The sequence below is a fragment of the Pangasianodon hypophthalmus genome, chromosome 28 (genome assembly GCF_027358585.1).
Source record: "Pangasianodon hypophthalmus isolate fPanHyp1 chromosome 28, fPanHyp1.pri, whole genome shotgun sequence".
Lineage (NCBI taxonomy): Eukaryota > Metazoa > Chordata > Actinopteri > Siluriformes > Pangasiidae > Pangasianodon > Pangasianodon hypophthalmus.
In genome coordinates, this window is record NC_069737.1 from 7,265,366 (window position 1) to 7,280,542 (window position 15,177).

A 15,177-nucleotide genomic window follows, 5' to 3' on the forward strand; every position below is an offset into this window, starting at 1 on the left:
TTTTATATCATGCATTAAAATTAATAATAAATGTAACTTTTAAGTGTTTAGCTTACAAATAGACCGTGTCCCAGATCAACCCATATTACCTATACATCCTCACTACATAAGGCATATAACACTGGTGTCTACACTCTCTCTCTCTCATATATATATATATATATATATATATATATATATATATATATATATAGAGAGAGAGAGAGAGAGAGAGAGAGAGAGACAGTGTAGACGGCAGTGTTATATGCCCTATATATATAAATATATATATATATATATATATATATATATAGAGAGAGAGAGAGAGAGAGACAGTGTAGACAGCAGTGTTATATGCCCTATGTATATATATATATATATATATATATATATATATATATATATATATAGAGAGAGAGAGAGAGAGAGAGAGAGAGAGAGAGAGAGAGAGAAAGAGAGAGACAGTGTAGACACTGTCCATATATATATGCATTGGATAGATGGATAGATGCATAAACACTTTCAATATTATTTTTCTGTATTACAACACAGACAATGCACTGGATTCAGTACATTGTTCATTTATTTAAAATTCTTGCTATTTTTTATACATAAATGCAAATTTAAATGCAAGAATCCTCTACTATGAATTTTTTTGTAGACTATAATATTTGTTATGTCTATGATAAAGAAACAAAAAAAAAGCTTTGAAATATCAAAAATTACTCTGAGTGTATAACATCATAAATGTTTCTCTCTGGCTTTTTTTTTAAAAAATTTTTTTATTATTATTTATTTATTTTAATTTACTTTTGTTGTTCTGTACTTGTTGATACAATTTGAATGTACACTGTACAACTTACAATACAATGTAAGTTGTTTTTGGCATGAATAATAATAATAATAATAATAATAATAATAATAATAATAATAATAATAATAAATTCCGAGTGAACGCAAGAATAAAACAACAACAACAACAACAACAACAACAACAACAAAGCAGCATCAGCAGCACCGCGGCGGTGGGTTACGTCACGTCCGCTTTTAACCCGGAAGCCGGTTGCCATGTTGTGAGAGTATTTTTTTAAGCTGTGAGAGTCGCTTTGGTCGGAGTTCCAAGTCAGAAACCGTGTCGTTTTCAGGGCGAGTATGGAGGTAAGAAGAGAAGCCGAGAGTTACTCAATGTCAATATCTCATCTGTCTGCTCCCTCGTCCACCCCTGACATGTTAATTCACACTTTGCTCCTCGAATTGTCCATTAAACAAGGAGTTAAAAAAGCCACCAAGAAGCCCGAGCGCTCCCCATCAACTTACTTCCTTGTTCTTAGCTAGCTTCCTCTAGCAGCTAGTCACAAACGAATGGCTTTATGGAGAGCGAGCTAGCTAGCTAGCTATCATCTGCTTACAGAAAACTACTTTCCTTTCCATTATTTGGGAATATTTACCTCGCTTGATCAGCAGTCTCACTTCAGATCAGCACACACTTCAGTATTTCTGCTGCTGAAGCTAATAAACTCGAGTTAGGCACTTAAAGACAGAGCTAGCTACTTCACCATCATCACTCAGATCTCACACTTGTGCTGGTGTTGAACACAGCTCTGTCTTAGACTGGGTCTAATGTTTACTAAAGCATACTCCATGGAAGAGCTGTGACCTGTGGTGTGTTTGATTCACTGCTCTGGGGTGTAAATATCAGGCTTCATATTAGAAATGTTCACTGGAGCTTTGCTTTGATGGTGATTGTTGTAAACATTAAGAGACATTAACATTAAGTTTTGAGGAAAATAGTTGAAAACTTGGAGAAGTGAGTAGAAAAGCAGCAAAACTACAAAGATGGATTAATCATCTGAAATGATTCGTGATCATCTGAAATGATTCGTGATCATTTGAAATGATTCATGATCATCTGAAACGGTTCTTTGGATTTATTTTGAATTTAGTGACGAGCATTAGTTATTAAACTTGACAGTAGTAGTCTGTGTACACATGTAGAGACTTTAATACAGAATTAAAACCAAGATCGAAGACTTAAACCAGGACTTCACTTTCTTCTGTGATTCAAACGTGATATGAATCACTTTAGCTGGAGAACTTTTCACCTGGTCAGATTGTATATTTATATTTATCAAACGGATAATCATGGCTAGTGAATTTTTTAAGCAGCTCTAAATGAAAAATATCCATCCACTCGTGTTTCAGAGTGATAGAGAAAAGAGTCGATTCGCAGATTCCATGGTTCTGGGAATCGAGAGTCGACTCTTAAGCTAAAGAGTCGATTGTAATTCAAACGATGCAGAATCAACTGGGAGAATCCGGAGTCGCTGTTATTTGCCTGCTATTTAATCAGAGATCTGAATTTGTTTTAGTGTGTATTAGTTTGCTGTTTATCACCTTGGTTCATAGGGGCTCGAACTAGTTTATTAAATAAAATATTTGTTGTCCAAGTGCATATAATAGGACTAGTCAAGTTGACAGCAACATACTTGTCATGCCAAGATCCTTTCATATTAATACAATCATAGTAGTGTGTACTTAATATTGCACTATTTATTCTATAAGGTTATCTTGCTGGGTTTTGGAATCAAGAATCAATCGATTGCCGAAACTCGGAGTCGGAGTCGACTCCTTCAGTGCCGGTTCTGCGTTCGGACTGTTCCACTGCTCGATAGTGGGGGGAGCGTCTTATTCCTTAAAACACGATTCCTATTTTGTCTTGATGTTTAAAGCGTATCACTTTTATGATCGAACGAAGACAACAGTGCTACAAGATTTGCTGTCAAGTTTACAGAGTTCAATGGTTTATTGAAAACGCGTGAAATATTACGAGTATCAGTACTCCCCCTTGCTGCGCCTCCATCCTGAGGTCGGAGAATCCGTATCTCGGGCTCGATTGAGAAGCCTGTGGCGCACGTAGAGCAAAGAAAAAAAACCGTTTGATATGATCAACGGTATCGGCCAGTTTTTATTTGGATTTTATGTCGATTTGAATTCGCCTCGGTTTATTTTAATGTGTCAGGAATCGACGTGGTGGTGTACTTGATATCGGACGCAGTGTGAAATGTGGAATTTTGCTGTAACCGGTGTCTTAGCCGTGTTTTTTTCCCCCCATGTGGCTGTCATTCAAATGGTATCTACTTTAGCAGTGAGCTAACCTGCTAGCTAGCACGCCTTAGCTGCGCGCAGGACTCTGCCGCTGTCTTTTAAACACAAATGTCTGCGGTTTCATCTTTTTAAATTTGTTTTGCATCTATTCACGAGGCGCGAAGTTGTCTCGGCGGCTGTGTGTCACGCACCGCAGTGTGCGTCAGTCATGCGGGACGGCGCGAGCCGAGTGTGAGAGAGAGAGAGAGAGAGAGAGAGAGAGCAGTGGATTTAACCCGGGTTATTTCTGGCACTGGAGTAAAGCTGGGGGTCACTGGATCCATCCCAGGCCTTCCAGTCCACTCGGAAACCAGCTCAGAGGATTTCTGCCACTCGATCGGCGTCACACTGCGGGTCAAATTTCATTCATTTATTGTGTTTTTTTTTTTTTTTTTTTTTTTTTGCGCATGCTCACACTAGTCCTAAAATGGATCTGAATTTTTACTCGGATCTGACGGATGGGACCGGACAGCCAGGAGATCCCGAGTTCCTGGACGCACAAGCCTTTAACGGGTTTGATACAGTGCAAAAGGTGAACACTGTAATCCTTAAATATTAATAATAACAACCATGTCTTTAGAGATTGTGTGCAACGTGTAAAAGTGTAATCTATAGAGTTTAATAATGAGTTCTAACCTTTCAATTTACATTTGCGGTATCTGGCAGATGCTCTTATCCAGAGCGACTTGCATTGATGTCATTTATACAGTTGAGGGTTAAGGGCCTGGTCCAAGGGCCCGGCAGTGGCAGCGCGGCGGTGCTGGGGTTTGACCTCATGACCTTCCAATCAGTAGTCCAATGTCTTCACCACTGAGCTACCACTGCCCCGTTCCTGGACTCGCTCCTAAAGCCTGCTCGAGTTACTCTAGTTAAAGGAAACCTTCGTACTGAAACGCCTTACACATGTGTTTTGTTGTTGTTGTTCGTCTCTCGGCTGTTCCCGTTACGGGTCGCTACAGTGGATCATTGGTCTGCGTATTTGATTTGGCACAGTTTTTACGCCGGATGCTCTTCCTGACGCAACCCTCACCAATTTTATCCAGGCCTGGGACTGGCACTGAGAGCACACTGTTGCATACAACCCCAGTGCCTGGGGTCAGCGATGAGCGCGCTGTGGCCTAACCGCTAGTCCTCCAGTTATCCAAACACCTTACATATGTTTATACTGTAATATTTCTGATGTGTTCAGTGATTCTGGTCTCGCTGTATTTTCATTATTCCTGGGAGAAGTTAGAGACTGTGTGCCGCTCTGACATCACAGCGGGACATTAGCCCTGTCTGGATTAGTGATGGATCATCAATGGGGAATCTGTAATTATTTTTTTCCACGTCTTCTCAGTGATCAAACTCTCACACCAATGTCCCAGAGGGCAATAAAACGACCACACGGTAGCGTGGAGCGAGCTTCTAGCAGGTTGGATTTTCTGTGAACCTGGATGTTTCCATCACGTGATGTTATATAATCACGCTCCGTTCAACAACATGGCGTCCAAGCAGTGGAAAACGCACTGGAGTAGAGACGAGACGCCGGATCTTAATTCAGTCTGGGGTGAACCAAAGTTCCAGCAAGAGTCTGAAAATACAATAATCACAACGGGTGCGTCTCAATCAGCTCCCTAGGCCGTGAATCAGTACATCATGTGCACGAGTTCAGATGCTGGTAAAACACCTGACACGCTACACATTGGGACACTGATGACTCAGTTTCCGGTGACATGACTACATACTCGCTTTGTAAAACGTCACCACTGACATTTATCATCAACAGGCAGGACCCATATCTTTGGCATATAAATTTTGTTAGCTTAATCACACGCGCTTGTCATTGTACTTCAACAGGATTGTAGGCTAGCTAGTGGATTTTTTAAAATGATTAAACACTTAAAAGTCGTTAGACTCGAACAAACCGTATATGTATGCGGAATGTCAAATAAAGTCAAAAATCGTTAACGTAAGTAATTTGAGAGCTACAACAACGATAACAAGCTACTTACACTTGTAGACGAAGTTGGCTGAGAGTTCGTCTGCCATTTTTTTTCAAGCTGAGAGACTTCAGAAAACATGACGTCATTTCCAGTAAGGGAATATACTAAGCGTCGATGCTCCCCGGGTTTTGCAGTGCATTGTGGGATTTTTTAGGGAGCGAATGTTGCAGTGCACTGGAAGGATTTTGCCATCGAGACAGCCCTTAAAACGCCGACTCCCTGGTCAGCGTCCTGACTACTGAACTAGGGAGCTGATTGAGACGCACCCAAAGTGTACGAGAAGCATCCGTTTGTCGTTTCATGACTCGGGGGACGGTCACTGATACATGCTCTGCAAGATCAAATACTGCAAGTAGCAGCAGTCAAACATTTTTTTCCCAACTCAAGGTGACATCTGAATAGAAAACCACAGACGTGTATCCGATCTAAAATGATCAGACAAGTGCTGAGTAGATAATTCCACCTGTGATTTTTCTCAGAGTAGGACGGAGGTAAAACACCAACATGGTCAATCCGGACAGAAATCAAGTCACCTGTAAAACAGGAGATTCAGATAGGGCATTGTTAATGTTAGTGCAGTTACAGTGGAGATTTTCATAACGTCCACGGTTTTTGCCCTTGACTCCTACAAACAAAAGTTCAAGTGCTCTCACTTACCATTTTTCAGTGACATTCAAGGTGGAATAAATGAGAAACGAGTGTGACGAGTGTGATGGCGTTGACGGTGGTATTAAAATGAATACGAAGCTTTGGAGCTCTGTTTGAGCCGAGCGTACAGGTGACGAGGTGTGAAAGCTGGACAGACTTAAAAAAACTAAAGTGCTGGCATCATGGGTAATGTAGGAAACCGTTAACTGAAGTGAAAAGTAGGAATTTCATTACAAAGTAAATCTTGGATGCTATTAAAGATGTTAATTATAAAGATTAATATGCTAGTCATTCACAGTGGATTTTTTTCCTTTCTCAATCTGAATAATTTGCTCTGGATTCTTTTTCAGTTTCCCGGAGGAAGCGACAACTTTTTGCCCATCAGTGGAGAGGGCCATCCTTTCTTGTCCTCCTCCGAGGTACCGCTCCACTCCACATACTCCCTTCAAATCCAGGATGCCGAGGTGCTTTGCGTACAGAGCGATTTTTTTATTTCTTTCTGTCCATGTCATTGTTCACATTGTCCACACTTTAGACCTAATCCTAAAGCCAGAATTAAGTGTTTGTTTGAAATTGCTTCTAGTTACGGAGACTCACTGGGTACACTTTTTTTTTTTTCTACACTCTCAGAAAGGTACTAAGCTCTCAAGGGTACCTTTTATACCTTTATTATGTAAAGCTTCACTCTAAAAATTACAGATTACACTCTAATTATGTACCTTAAATGATTTTAAAGGCACAATGTATCTAAATTTCCAGTAAAAGATACAAAGGTACTAAAGTAAAGGGCGGGCTTCCCAGTGACGAGGAAAGGTAGTACTATTAGTACTGTTTTTTTCTTTCATAGAGCATATGTTTATTGCAAAGATTCCATACGATTTTTGTTCCGTTTTAACTATTTACGTGTATCCTAAACCGCACACTCCGTAAACAATCTGCGTCTCATGTAATCCAACCCAAAGTTACGCACGTGCATAGGGCGAGGTTTAATTTCAGCATTTCCATAACAACGAGAAACACACGGCATTCAGCCATCCCGTCAGCGCATTCAGCTTTTTAACCAACGCTGCTTGTGTTTTTATTGTGTGATTATTGAACAACAGCGAAAAGAAGAGTTTGTGATCGTAGTAAAGTTTCATGTTTTCTGGAAATCCAGGAACAGGCATGCGCGACTTGTTGAAAATAACGTAAAATACAAATGGTATTTATCTTCTGTTATTAACAACATTTAAAAAAAGTGACTGTCTGGGAATAACTGCACAAGACATAAAGGTTTTATTAAAGTGCATCCTCGCTGCAGGTCTGGCGAATAGCCTGTGAAATGCACAGCTGACTTTACCGAGGTCAATTCGTCTCCCACGTCTGCCTCAAAATAGTAGCTTGACGCCAACGCCGCTGCTCGTCCAACCTCACGATTGTTTTAAATAGATTTCAATCTGTAACACGAGCTGTGGTTTCTGAAAGGAACGTTTTATGATCTGAACACGTACGCACAGATTTCAGTAGTAATAAAAATAATCACTCACAAAGGTTTACATGGCTGTTCTTTTTTTTATGTATTATTAAAAAGATTGCCCAACTCGCATGATCACGTTGACCTCAATCGTTTTATACTGTTCAGGTAAACATTTTTTATTCAGATTGAGCAATCAGTCTGATTATTAACAGAATTTATTATGCTACATGTAAACGTTAGCTTTTTGACTTGCAAAGCGATTTAAGATTTTGCAACGTATAACACACAATCGGGTTCTTCAGCTCATGTCCGAGATCTTGATGTAGCCATTTTGGGTCTCCATTACTAGAGTTAAGAACTAAATCTACTGCAAATACCAGTACTAGTGTTTTCTTTTTTTTATTTCTTTTTTTATTTAAAGCTTTTCCTTAAATGTTGATGATGTGATGATGCTTTTGCACTCATCTCTATTAATTCCAGTCCTGAAGGAAATGAGTCCAGCGCATTTTTGGTGATTTTTCAGAAACCCCCACAAGAGACGAGTAGCTACACGTCCCCAAGACACACACTATAAGTGATTTGCTAGGGTGAATGTAGGACAGTAGAGAATGCAGGGCCTCTTACACAGTGCCTAGTAGACACTTTTCAGATACATGTGTACCACAAATAGTTACAGCTTACAGTTCAGTATTACTGCTGGAGGGGAAAAAAAAAACGTGGGTTTTCAACCAGGACTTTTCATTTCAGTGCATCGCTACGAATAAGTTTGATGATGTAACTCCTGGGTCCTATATTGAGCTGTGAATAATGATAGCATGAGGTTCTTGATTAATACAACCCCTGATTTAATTCACGCAGGATTTAACAAGTTTAGTGAATGTCTGTAATCAAGAAAATCACCAAACTGTGCTGAGCTCCAGCCCTGAGTGACTAGAATTGAGTTTCTTGCTCTAAGTAAGATTGCAAGTTGCGTTAAATTGCTGGTCTGTCTTTGTCTCTGGACTTGTAACTTACTGACATACAGGTAGCTGTTTATGTATACATTGATAGCCTAGTGATGTCAGTCTTAAAAACCTCGGAAAAGTGTTCACTCTGACCCTTTGGCTTTTCAGGGAGCTGAAAGTGAAAATATATATATTTTTTTATATACTGTGACAGACCTGAATTTCAATTGTGTGTTTTTATTTATTTATTTATTTTTTTTAATAAATAACCTGTCATTCTATATTTACTTGTGTTGTAACTGAAAATTTGCACTCAGCCTCTGCCTTTTTTTTTTTCTTTCAAAATTTTGTTCAAAATACAAAGCACAGCCACACTAGTGGTGGGCGATGTGACAAAAAATATGGTATTGTGTGATACGTGAAGATATTTCTACATTACATGAGATTTCTACTACATCGTGATGTATAGGTTTTCTAACAAAGCCATAGTGTTGCATTTGAACAATTTAATGACACCTTTATTTTGACAATCTGTACAAAATTTTAACTTCTAATCAGCCAGAATTTCAGAATTTATATTATATAGTCATATTGCCTAGTCCTAAGTCACACCACTAATTATCTGTGCTTGATTGCCTGCTGTAAATAATTGCTTTGCATGTAATTTGGCACAATATGCAGTTTGGCAAGTACTTGAAGTTAGACTAAATTTGCTTATAGATAATTAAAGCCCCAGACAAATCTGTAGTACGGTTGAAAGCTGTACAGACCAAAGCTTTCCAATGTGTGTGATTACCATGAGGCTAGAACTGAACCGGTGGTATTTCTTATATTATAATATAATCGTATCTATTTTATAACTGTTTAACAATTTCAGATTTGGTCATGGTGTATGTATATCTCAACTTGATCATCTTCCTCCTGCAGACTTTCCACACTCCCAGTTTGGGTGACGAGGAGTTTGAGATCCCGCCCATCTCGCTCGACCCCGACTCGGCCCTCAGCGTTTCCGATGTGGTGTCACACTTCGGAGAGCTGGGAGATGGTGGTCCAGCCCCTGTCGTCCCTGGCAACGCCGTAGTGCAGGGTAACGACCCTTCCTTTGCCTCAACTTTTGTAAATCCAACGACACAAGGGCTAGAGCATTTGAGCCTGATGACCCAGCAGGGAGGAGGACCGATGCTGGGATCAACTCTGGGAATGGTGAGGAGAAAATATGGCTATCAGTGCTGGGGGTTTGGCAAATGTAACATTTTGTAGATAAATAGTTTCCTAATATGGTAAAATAGGTCTGCTTGAGATTTCTCCAACTGGAGATGTGTGGTGTTATGATATGTGTTTAAAAGGTATACATGTAGCACTAATTTTGGTCATATAACACATACTCTCATAAGTGTGGTAGGTATTTGTTTATAAAAAATAGTACAATTATTAAAATTAGGAACGATGAATGAAGACTACATGTTCACGTCTTATCTTGGATTTTAAATTTAATTTTAAACCCAAAGCTAAACTATCTGACGTTTCCAGGATCTTGGGCATCCCATTGGCTCTCAGTTCAGCAGCTCCTCCCCCATGGCCATCGACGTGCCGCTCCCGGATATGAACCACGGCCTGCTGGGGCACAATCCGCTGACCACCATTGACCAGTCGGAGCTTAGCGCACAGCTGGGTCTCAGTCTAGGGAGCGGGACCATTCTGACACGCACACACTCACCTGACCAGCCGCTGTCGGCCACCGGCTCGCCTTCGGAGTCTCTGCAGGATGACGACATGGACGACTTCAGAAGAGTGAGTGTTTTAGTTTAGATCATAACACAGGTTAATTCCTGACTAAATTTACAGTTTACACTGTTACAAATACCAACAGTCTTGTCACAAATCACCGGGGCCCATTATAATATAATAAAACGTCTTAAAAACTGAAACGTAATGGAAACTAATCTGTTTATCCTATTCCTGTCTTCTTTTCCCCTTCCCCACTTCTGTCCTTCTCCCTCTGGCCTGGAAGAGCGTGCTGGTGGAGTCCCCTGTCTCTCTTTCTGTCTCTCCCGGCGTCATCTCTCTCTCCCCTGCTCTCTCAGAGCAGCCCACTGCGTCTGTGTCCTCCGCTCCGCCCACCCTGGCCCGTAAAGCCGGAGGTGTTGGAGGAGGAGCCAAAAAAGGCAAGAAGAAAAAAGATCCCAACGAGCCCCAGAAGCCAGTTTCGGCTTATGCGTTGTTCTTCCGCGATACGCAGGCAGCTATCAAGGGCCAGAACCCCAATGCCACGTTTGGAGAGGTGTCCAAGATCGTCGCCTCCATGTGGGACAGTCTGGGAGAGGAGCAGAAGCAGGTAGGAGTCTGTTAGGCGTGTGGTATTAGGTTTGCATGCCATTATTGGTTTTTTTCTTGGCTGATAATTGGCTTATATGCGCCATTACTTTGCAAAATGTTTTCCTTGTTTTATCGGGTAAGCCAGATATGGTCAAAAGATTTGCTCAGGTAACAGACACCTGATAACCCTGTTTGATCATGTTTGTGCTTCAGGTCTACAAGAGGAAGACTGAAGCTGCTAAGAAGGAGTATCTTAAAGCGCTGGCAGCTTACAGAGCCAGTCAGCTATCACAGGTAACATGCAGTGAGCCAGTCATGCTGCTTAGGTGCCTTTTTGAACAAATACTAGTGAAATTGTAGTCTATCGAAATTCTATCTTTAGTACAAAGCATTACATTTACATTAGTTATTATTGACCTTTGCAGCCCACTATTGAGGTGCTGGACACGGCGCCTTCTCCACCCGCCGCGCCTGTCGTGACTCCCGCCCCTGAGGCTCCACCCCCTCAGCCAACGCCCACACGCTCTAACCGCATCCCGGTGCACGCCCCCGACAACAACACCATCACCAACATTTGCACGTCGAACATCATCATCGACTTGCCGCAGGTGACCACACGCTCTCGCACAGGTGCCCACAAGCCGCCCGCTTCCTCGGCTCCGCCCACCGCACCGACCCCAACTCTGCCCACAGTCACCAAGATCATCATCCCCAAGCAGCCTTCGGCCCGCCAGCCGCCACCCCTGCAGCAGATGCAGAACACGCCGCCGCCCCCACGCCTCCAGCAGATGGTGCATTCTGTCGCCCCACCACCGCTCCAGGCCAAACCTCGCGGAGGGGGTGCAATCGGCCAGGCCACCGCCCCTGTTGCTGCCACACCCCCTCCTCCGCTGCAGATCAAGATCGTCCCTGCCCCTGCACAGGCAGATGTGGCCACACCCATTATTGTGACTAGCACCACGGAGGCACCCGCAGATGCCTCCGCCATGGAGGTGGAAGTGGCGCAACCTGCCACTATAGTCACCACAGAAGCAGAGGAAGGGGTATGATGAAGACTAAATTACACCAGAGATTGTGACCCTCGTGTTCTGTTCATTGTATGCATTGAGATTTTAAGGCAGTAAAAGATTTAAGGAATAAAGCACAACAGGGCATGCTGTTATAGGAAAGTAATCAACGACAGGGTGGTGTGATGTGTTCTTTTTCAGTGCCTTGAAATTTTATGCAAATTTTAGTTTTCTTCGTTCACCAGGCAGTAAAAAATATATCACGTTGTGAATTTTTGGTTTTGTAAATATTATTCAAGAGCAAATTTGCAAACAAGTATTTTTCAATAAGATTAACAGTGCTGTCAGCTGAAAAAGCGAACTGAACATGAACAATTTCTAACATAAATATAAGGTTTTTTTTGTTTGTTTGTTTTTTTTTTCCCCCAAAAATGTTGAAAATGGGGTTTTTGAACTGAACAGAACATAAGAGTCAGAATCATAAAATTGTTGCAGTTGGTCCTGATATTCCACAATATTGATGTATTTCTATATTTTTATTACCATTTTTATTCTTGTTCTTCCTTTCTTCTCTCTCTCAGATGGAGGTGGAGCTGAACAGCTCTCCAGCGCATGAGGTGGCTCCCCCTGCAGGTCCTGCTGTGTGTGTGCGTGCCGGCTGCAACAACCCGCCTGTGGAAAGCAAAGACTGGGACAGAGAGTACTGTAGCAACGAGTGTGTGGCGACACACTGCAGGTACAGAAACATACAAACACACACTTAAACCCAACTAGCAAGCATGAATCTTCACTATGTAACGTGGGTGGAAGAGTAAGAAACATAACCTGAGAACTTTAACACAATATTTGCTGCAACTTCACATTTTCAAACATGAAAGAGTCCACTGATAACACTACAGCATGTGTTGAATAATTTCAGTGCAAAACTGGCACGATCGCCGATTTTCACCCTTTATTGTTCAGCTCAATTAAACAGCTTATCTTGTTTTGAAGGTCTTGTAGCATATTCCAAAAAGATACACTTGGAGTTTTGTGGGGCGCAATTTATAACCATTTATAGCACTGCGCTGCTGAATTCTCCGATCTGATCGGTCAGAAAGTGTTTTGTTTTTTCTTTAACAGCAGCGCTGACTAGTTTCAAATCACAGATTTATATTAACTCTCTCACTTTAATACATTATCGTTTCTATAGTAACAACCTACACAGGGACACTCCATATTATCTAAGTCTAATAAACAGATTAATGAATGTGTTTTATTAGTAAAACGTATAATGGTTGATGTAATGAAGCAGTCTGTAAGGATATCTTTGTGTAGCATGCATGGCTTTCAATTGTCTGAAACACTATTATCTAAATCACTATTATATTCATAAATCAGTATTAATATTCATCACTCCATTGCAGCCTATAGTATTTTATTGCACATGAGGTTCACTTTTTTTTAAACTATGTATGCTATTATTTAAATTGTCAAATTGCCTCATGTGGGATTAATAAAGTAGTAAAAAAAAAAAAAAAAAAAAAGTGGTGATGACAAAATAAAAACAAAAATATTATTGATTACTTCTCATAACCAACTCACAACCAACATCATGCTGATTTATTGTGACATCTTTATGTACAATATGTTCATGGATTTTTATGACTATATCATTGTCGACCTGTTTTATATTCGCTGTTTGCCTGAGCAGTGTTTTCTGTCGTTCTCCCGCAGGGACGTGTTTATGGCCTGGTGTGCGATCAGAGGACAGAACTCCACCACCGTCACTTAAAACCCAGCGCACCAGCCGTGGAGCGAGCCAGGGATGGAGGCAAAGAGGGAGAGAGAACGTGGCATCTGTATTTATACATAGGAAAGACTTTGAGAAGAATATTTTTGATTCAGTTCTTGTTATCACTACTTCCATCTCAAGCTAACAGTGAATGTGATGATTTTAAAGGGATAAGTTGACCAGTCAGCACCGGTATGGCTGACTGTGCATACAGTTATTAGCTGTACTGATGAGCTACATGACTGAGCTATCCATTTGAGCACAAAAGTGAAGACTGAGACCACATTTCATTCCTTTGGAGTATTAAAAACCCATATTAAAAAAAATCGTTAAATTTAGCAATTTTAGGGCGGAAATAAAGCCTTGGAAGGTTTGGAAAGCAACCATAAAATGAATGGTACGGAGAATTTGAAAAATGTGACCTAAATAGTTTTCAGTTATTAGTTCAGTCTCCTTCCAAAATTTGTGCACCCAGCATGTACAAAAAAAAAAAAAAAAAACCACTTTTTTTTTTTTTTTTTCTCTCTCAACGAGTTAAGTTCCATGTGGAGTGGAGACAATATTAAAAATGTTGAAAAAATATGTATGATTTTCACATGGTTCACCAAAAAGGCACTACATTTTTGATCTGCCAATGAGATAAATATGATGGAAGCTGGCGTTATAAAAGGACAAGTGCCAGACTTTTTAAAGTTAAAATTAATTTCAGTCTTTCCGAAACATGCAGTTGTATTTGCAATTATGCAGAATGAGTTTGATGTGTTTGTGAGTTCATGGAGGAGGAAAAGGCTCAGAAATGTCAGATGTGAAGGACAAGCTCTGTTAAGTACAGCTGTAATATTGTGGCTGTCATTTCTCACCCGCGTAAGGACATTACATTTTAAAGATTTCCAGACTCGGATCATGACATACACACAAAACCTCAGATTGTGGATCGTTACTCTAGGGGAAACATTTACATGGGTAAGATACAATATTTTGAACAATGAAACGCTAGATGTTTGTTCTTTTTTTTTTTTTTTTTTTTTTTAATATGATGTACTGCTACATGAACAAGATCAGTGTTTTATATTCCAGGATGGAGTTTGTTCCTTATTTTGCAACCAGCAGGAGACAGTAGTGTTGGAGACAAATTGCAGAATTTCTACATTATATTCTGTTACAGAACATTTCCTTTTTAGTGACTTGCATCAGTGGAGTAGACATTTTCATGTTAAATAAACATCAAGCACGAGTCACTTGTGTTTTGCGTGTTGCTTCTCTATGAAAAGAGACAACTGTACTCAATGTCAATAAAATAAGTGTATGTGATTGTAATGCCATCCAAAGGCAACTCTTTCATGAAGCTTTTTTTTTTTTATTATTTTTAAGTTGATATGCTAAATTTCCTGTTTTTTGTAAAGAACAGATCCAGTAAATCAACGCATGGGTTGTTTGAACTGATCAGCAAATTCACCTGCGTATTCCAGATGTAGTAAACCTGCCAGCTAGCTAGCTAAAGGTGACCAAATGTAATCATTATTACCTTTACCTTTAGCTTAGAGCAAACTGGAGCTTGTAGAATGGGTAACATTAAATCGTAAAAAGCTATGTTCAGGGCAGAATGAGAATTAAGGGTGAGGGCATTTTGATTGGATAGCTTTTGGGAAGGCTGAGGATAAACAACACTGGAAACTAGCTACCTGGATGTTTGACACTGTCATGTGGCAAGCCCTTTTTATAATTATTACCCTGACTGGAATCATGCTAGCTATAAATACATACATACATAAAGTTTGTGAACACCTGACCAATGACACCCATATGTGCATATGTTTTTGGATTTAGTCCCCCCTTTATAATGTTGTAATAACCTCCACTCTTCTGGGAAGGCTTCCCACTAGATTTTGGAGCATGGCCGTGGGGGTTTGCTGATTCAGCCACA

General features: G+C 40.5%; 1 protein-coding gene across 4 annotated transcripts; it reads left to right on the forward strand.

Annotated features, from left to right (window-relative positions):
* Positions 1 to 996: 996 nt before the first annotated feature.
* On the forward strand, positions 997 to 14,570 carry tox4b (TOX high mobility group box family member 4 b). 4 transcript variants are annotated; one of them, XM_034301348.2, is made up of 10 exons: positions 1,016 to 1,137; positions 3,544 to 3,655; positions 6,107 to 6,175; positions 9,084 to 9,359; positions 9,687 to 9,947; positions 10,168 to 10,491; positions 10,686 to 10,766; positions 10,898 to 11,515; positions 12,061 to 12,215; positions 13,196 to 14,570. In XM_034301348.2, exons 2-10 carry the CDS (start codon positions 3,551 to 3,553, stop codon positions 13,251 to 13,253), a joined length of 1,947 nt encoding a protein of 648 aa, XP_034157239.1. In that variant the 5' UTR covers positions 1,016 to 1,137; positions 3,544 to 3,550; the 3' UTR covers positions 13,254 to 14,570. The 4 variants fall into 4 exon arrangements, with proteins under 4 accessions (XP_026799075.1, XP_026799076.1, XP_034157239.1 ...); XM_034301347.2 differs by having other exon boundaries at positions 1,017 to 1,137; positions 6,107 to 6,220; XM_026943274.3 differs by lacking the exon at positions 3,544 to 3,655 and having other exon boundaries at positions 997 to 1,137; positions 6,107 to 6,220.
* Positions 14,571 to 15,177: the final 607 nt, after the last annotated feature.

Bases quoted from the DNA above. Each gene is read 5' to 3' on its own strand.
- tox4b (XM_034301347.2), top strand. From the start codon at position 3,551: ATGGATCTGAATTTTTACTCGGATCTGACGGATGGGACCGGACAGCCA. The intron at 3,656-6,106 runs GTGAACACTGTA...ATTCTTTTTCAG, and splicing joins GGTTTGATACAGTGCAAAAG to TTTCCCGGAGGAAGCGACAA. The intron at 10,492-10,685 runs GTAGGAGTCTGT...TTTGTGCTTCAG, and splicing joins TGGGAGAGGAGCAGAAGCAG to GTCTACAAGAGGAAGACTGA.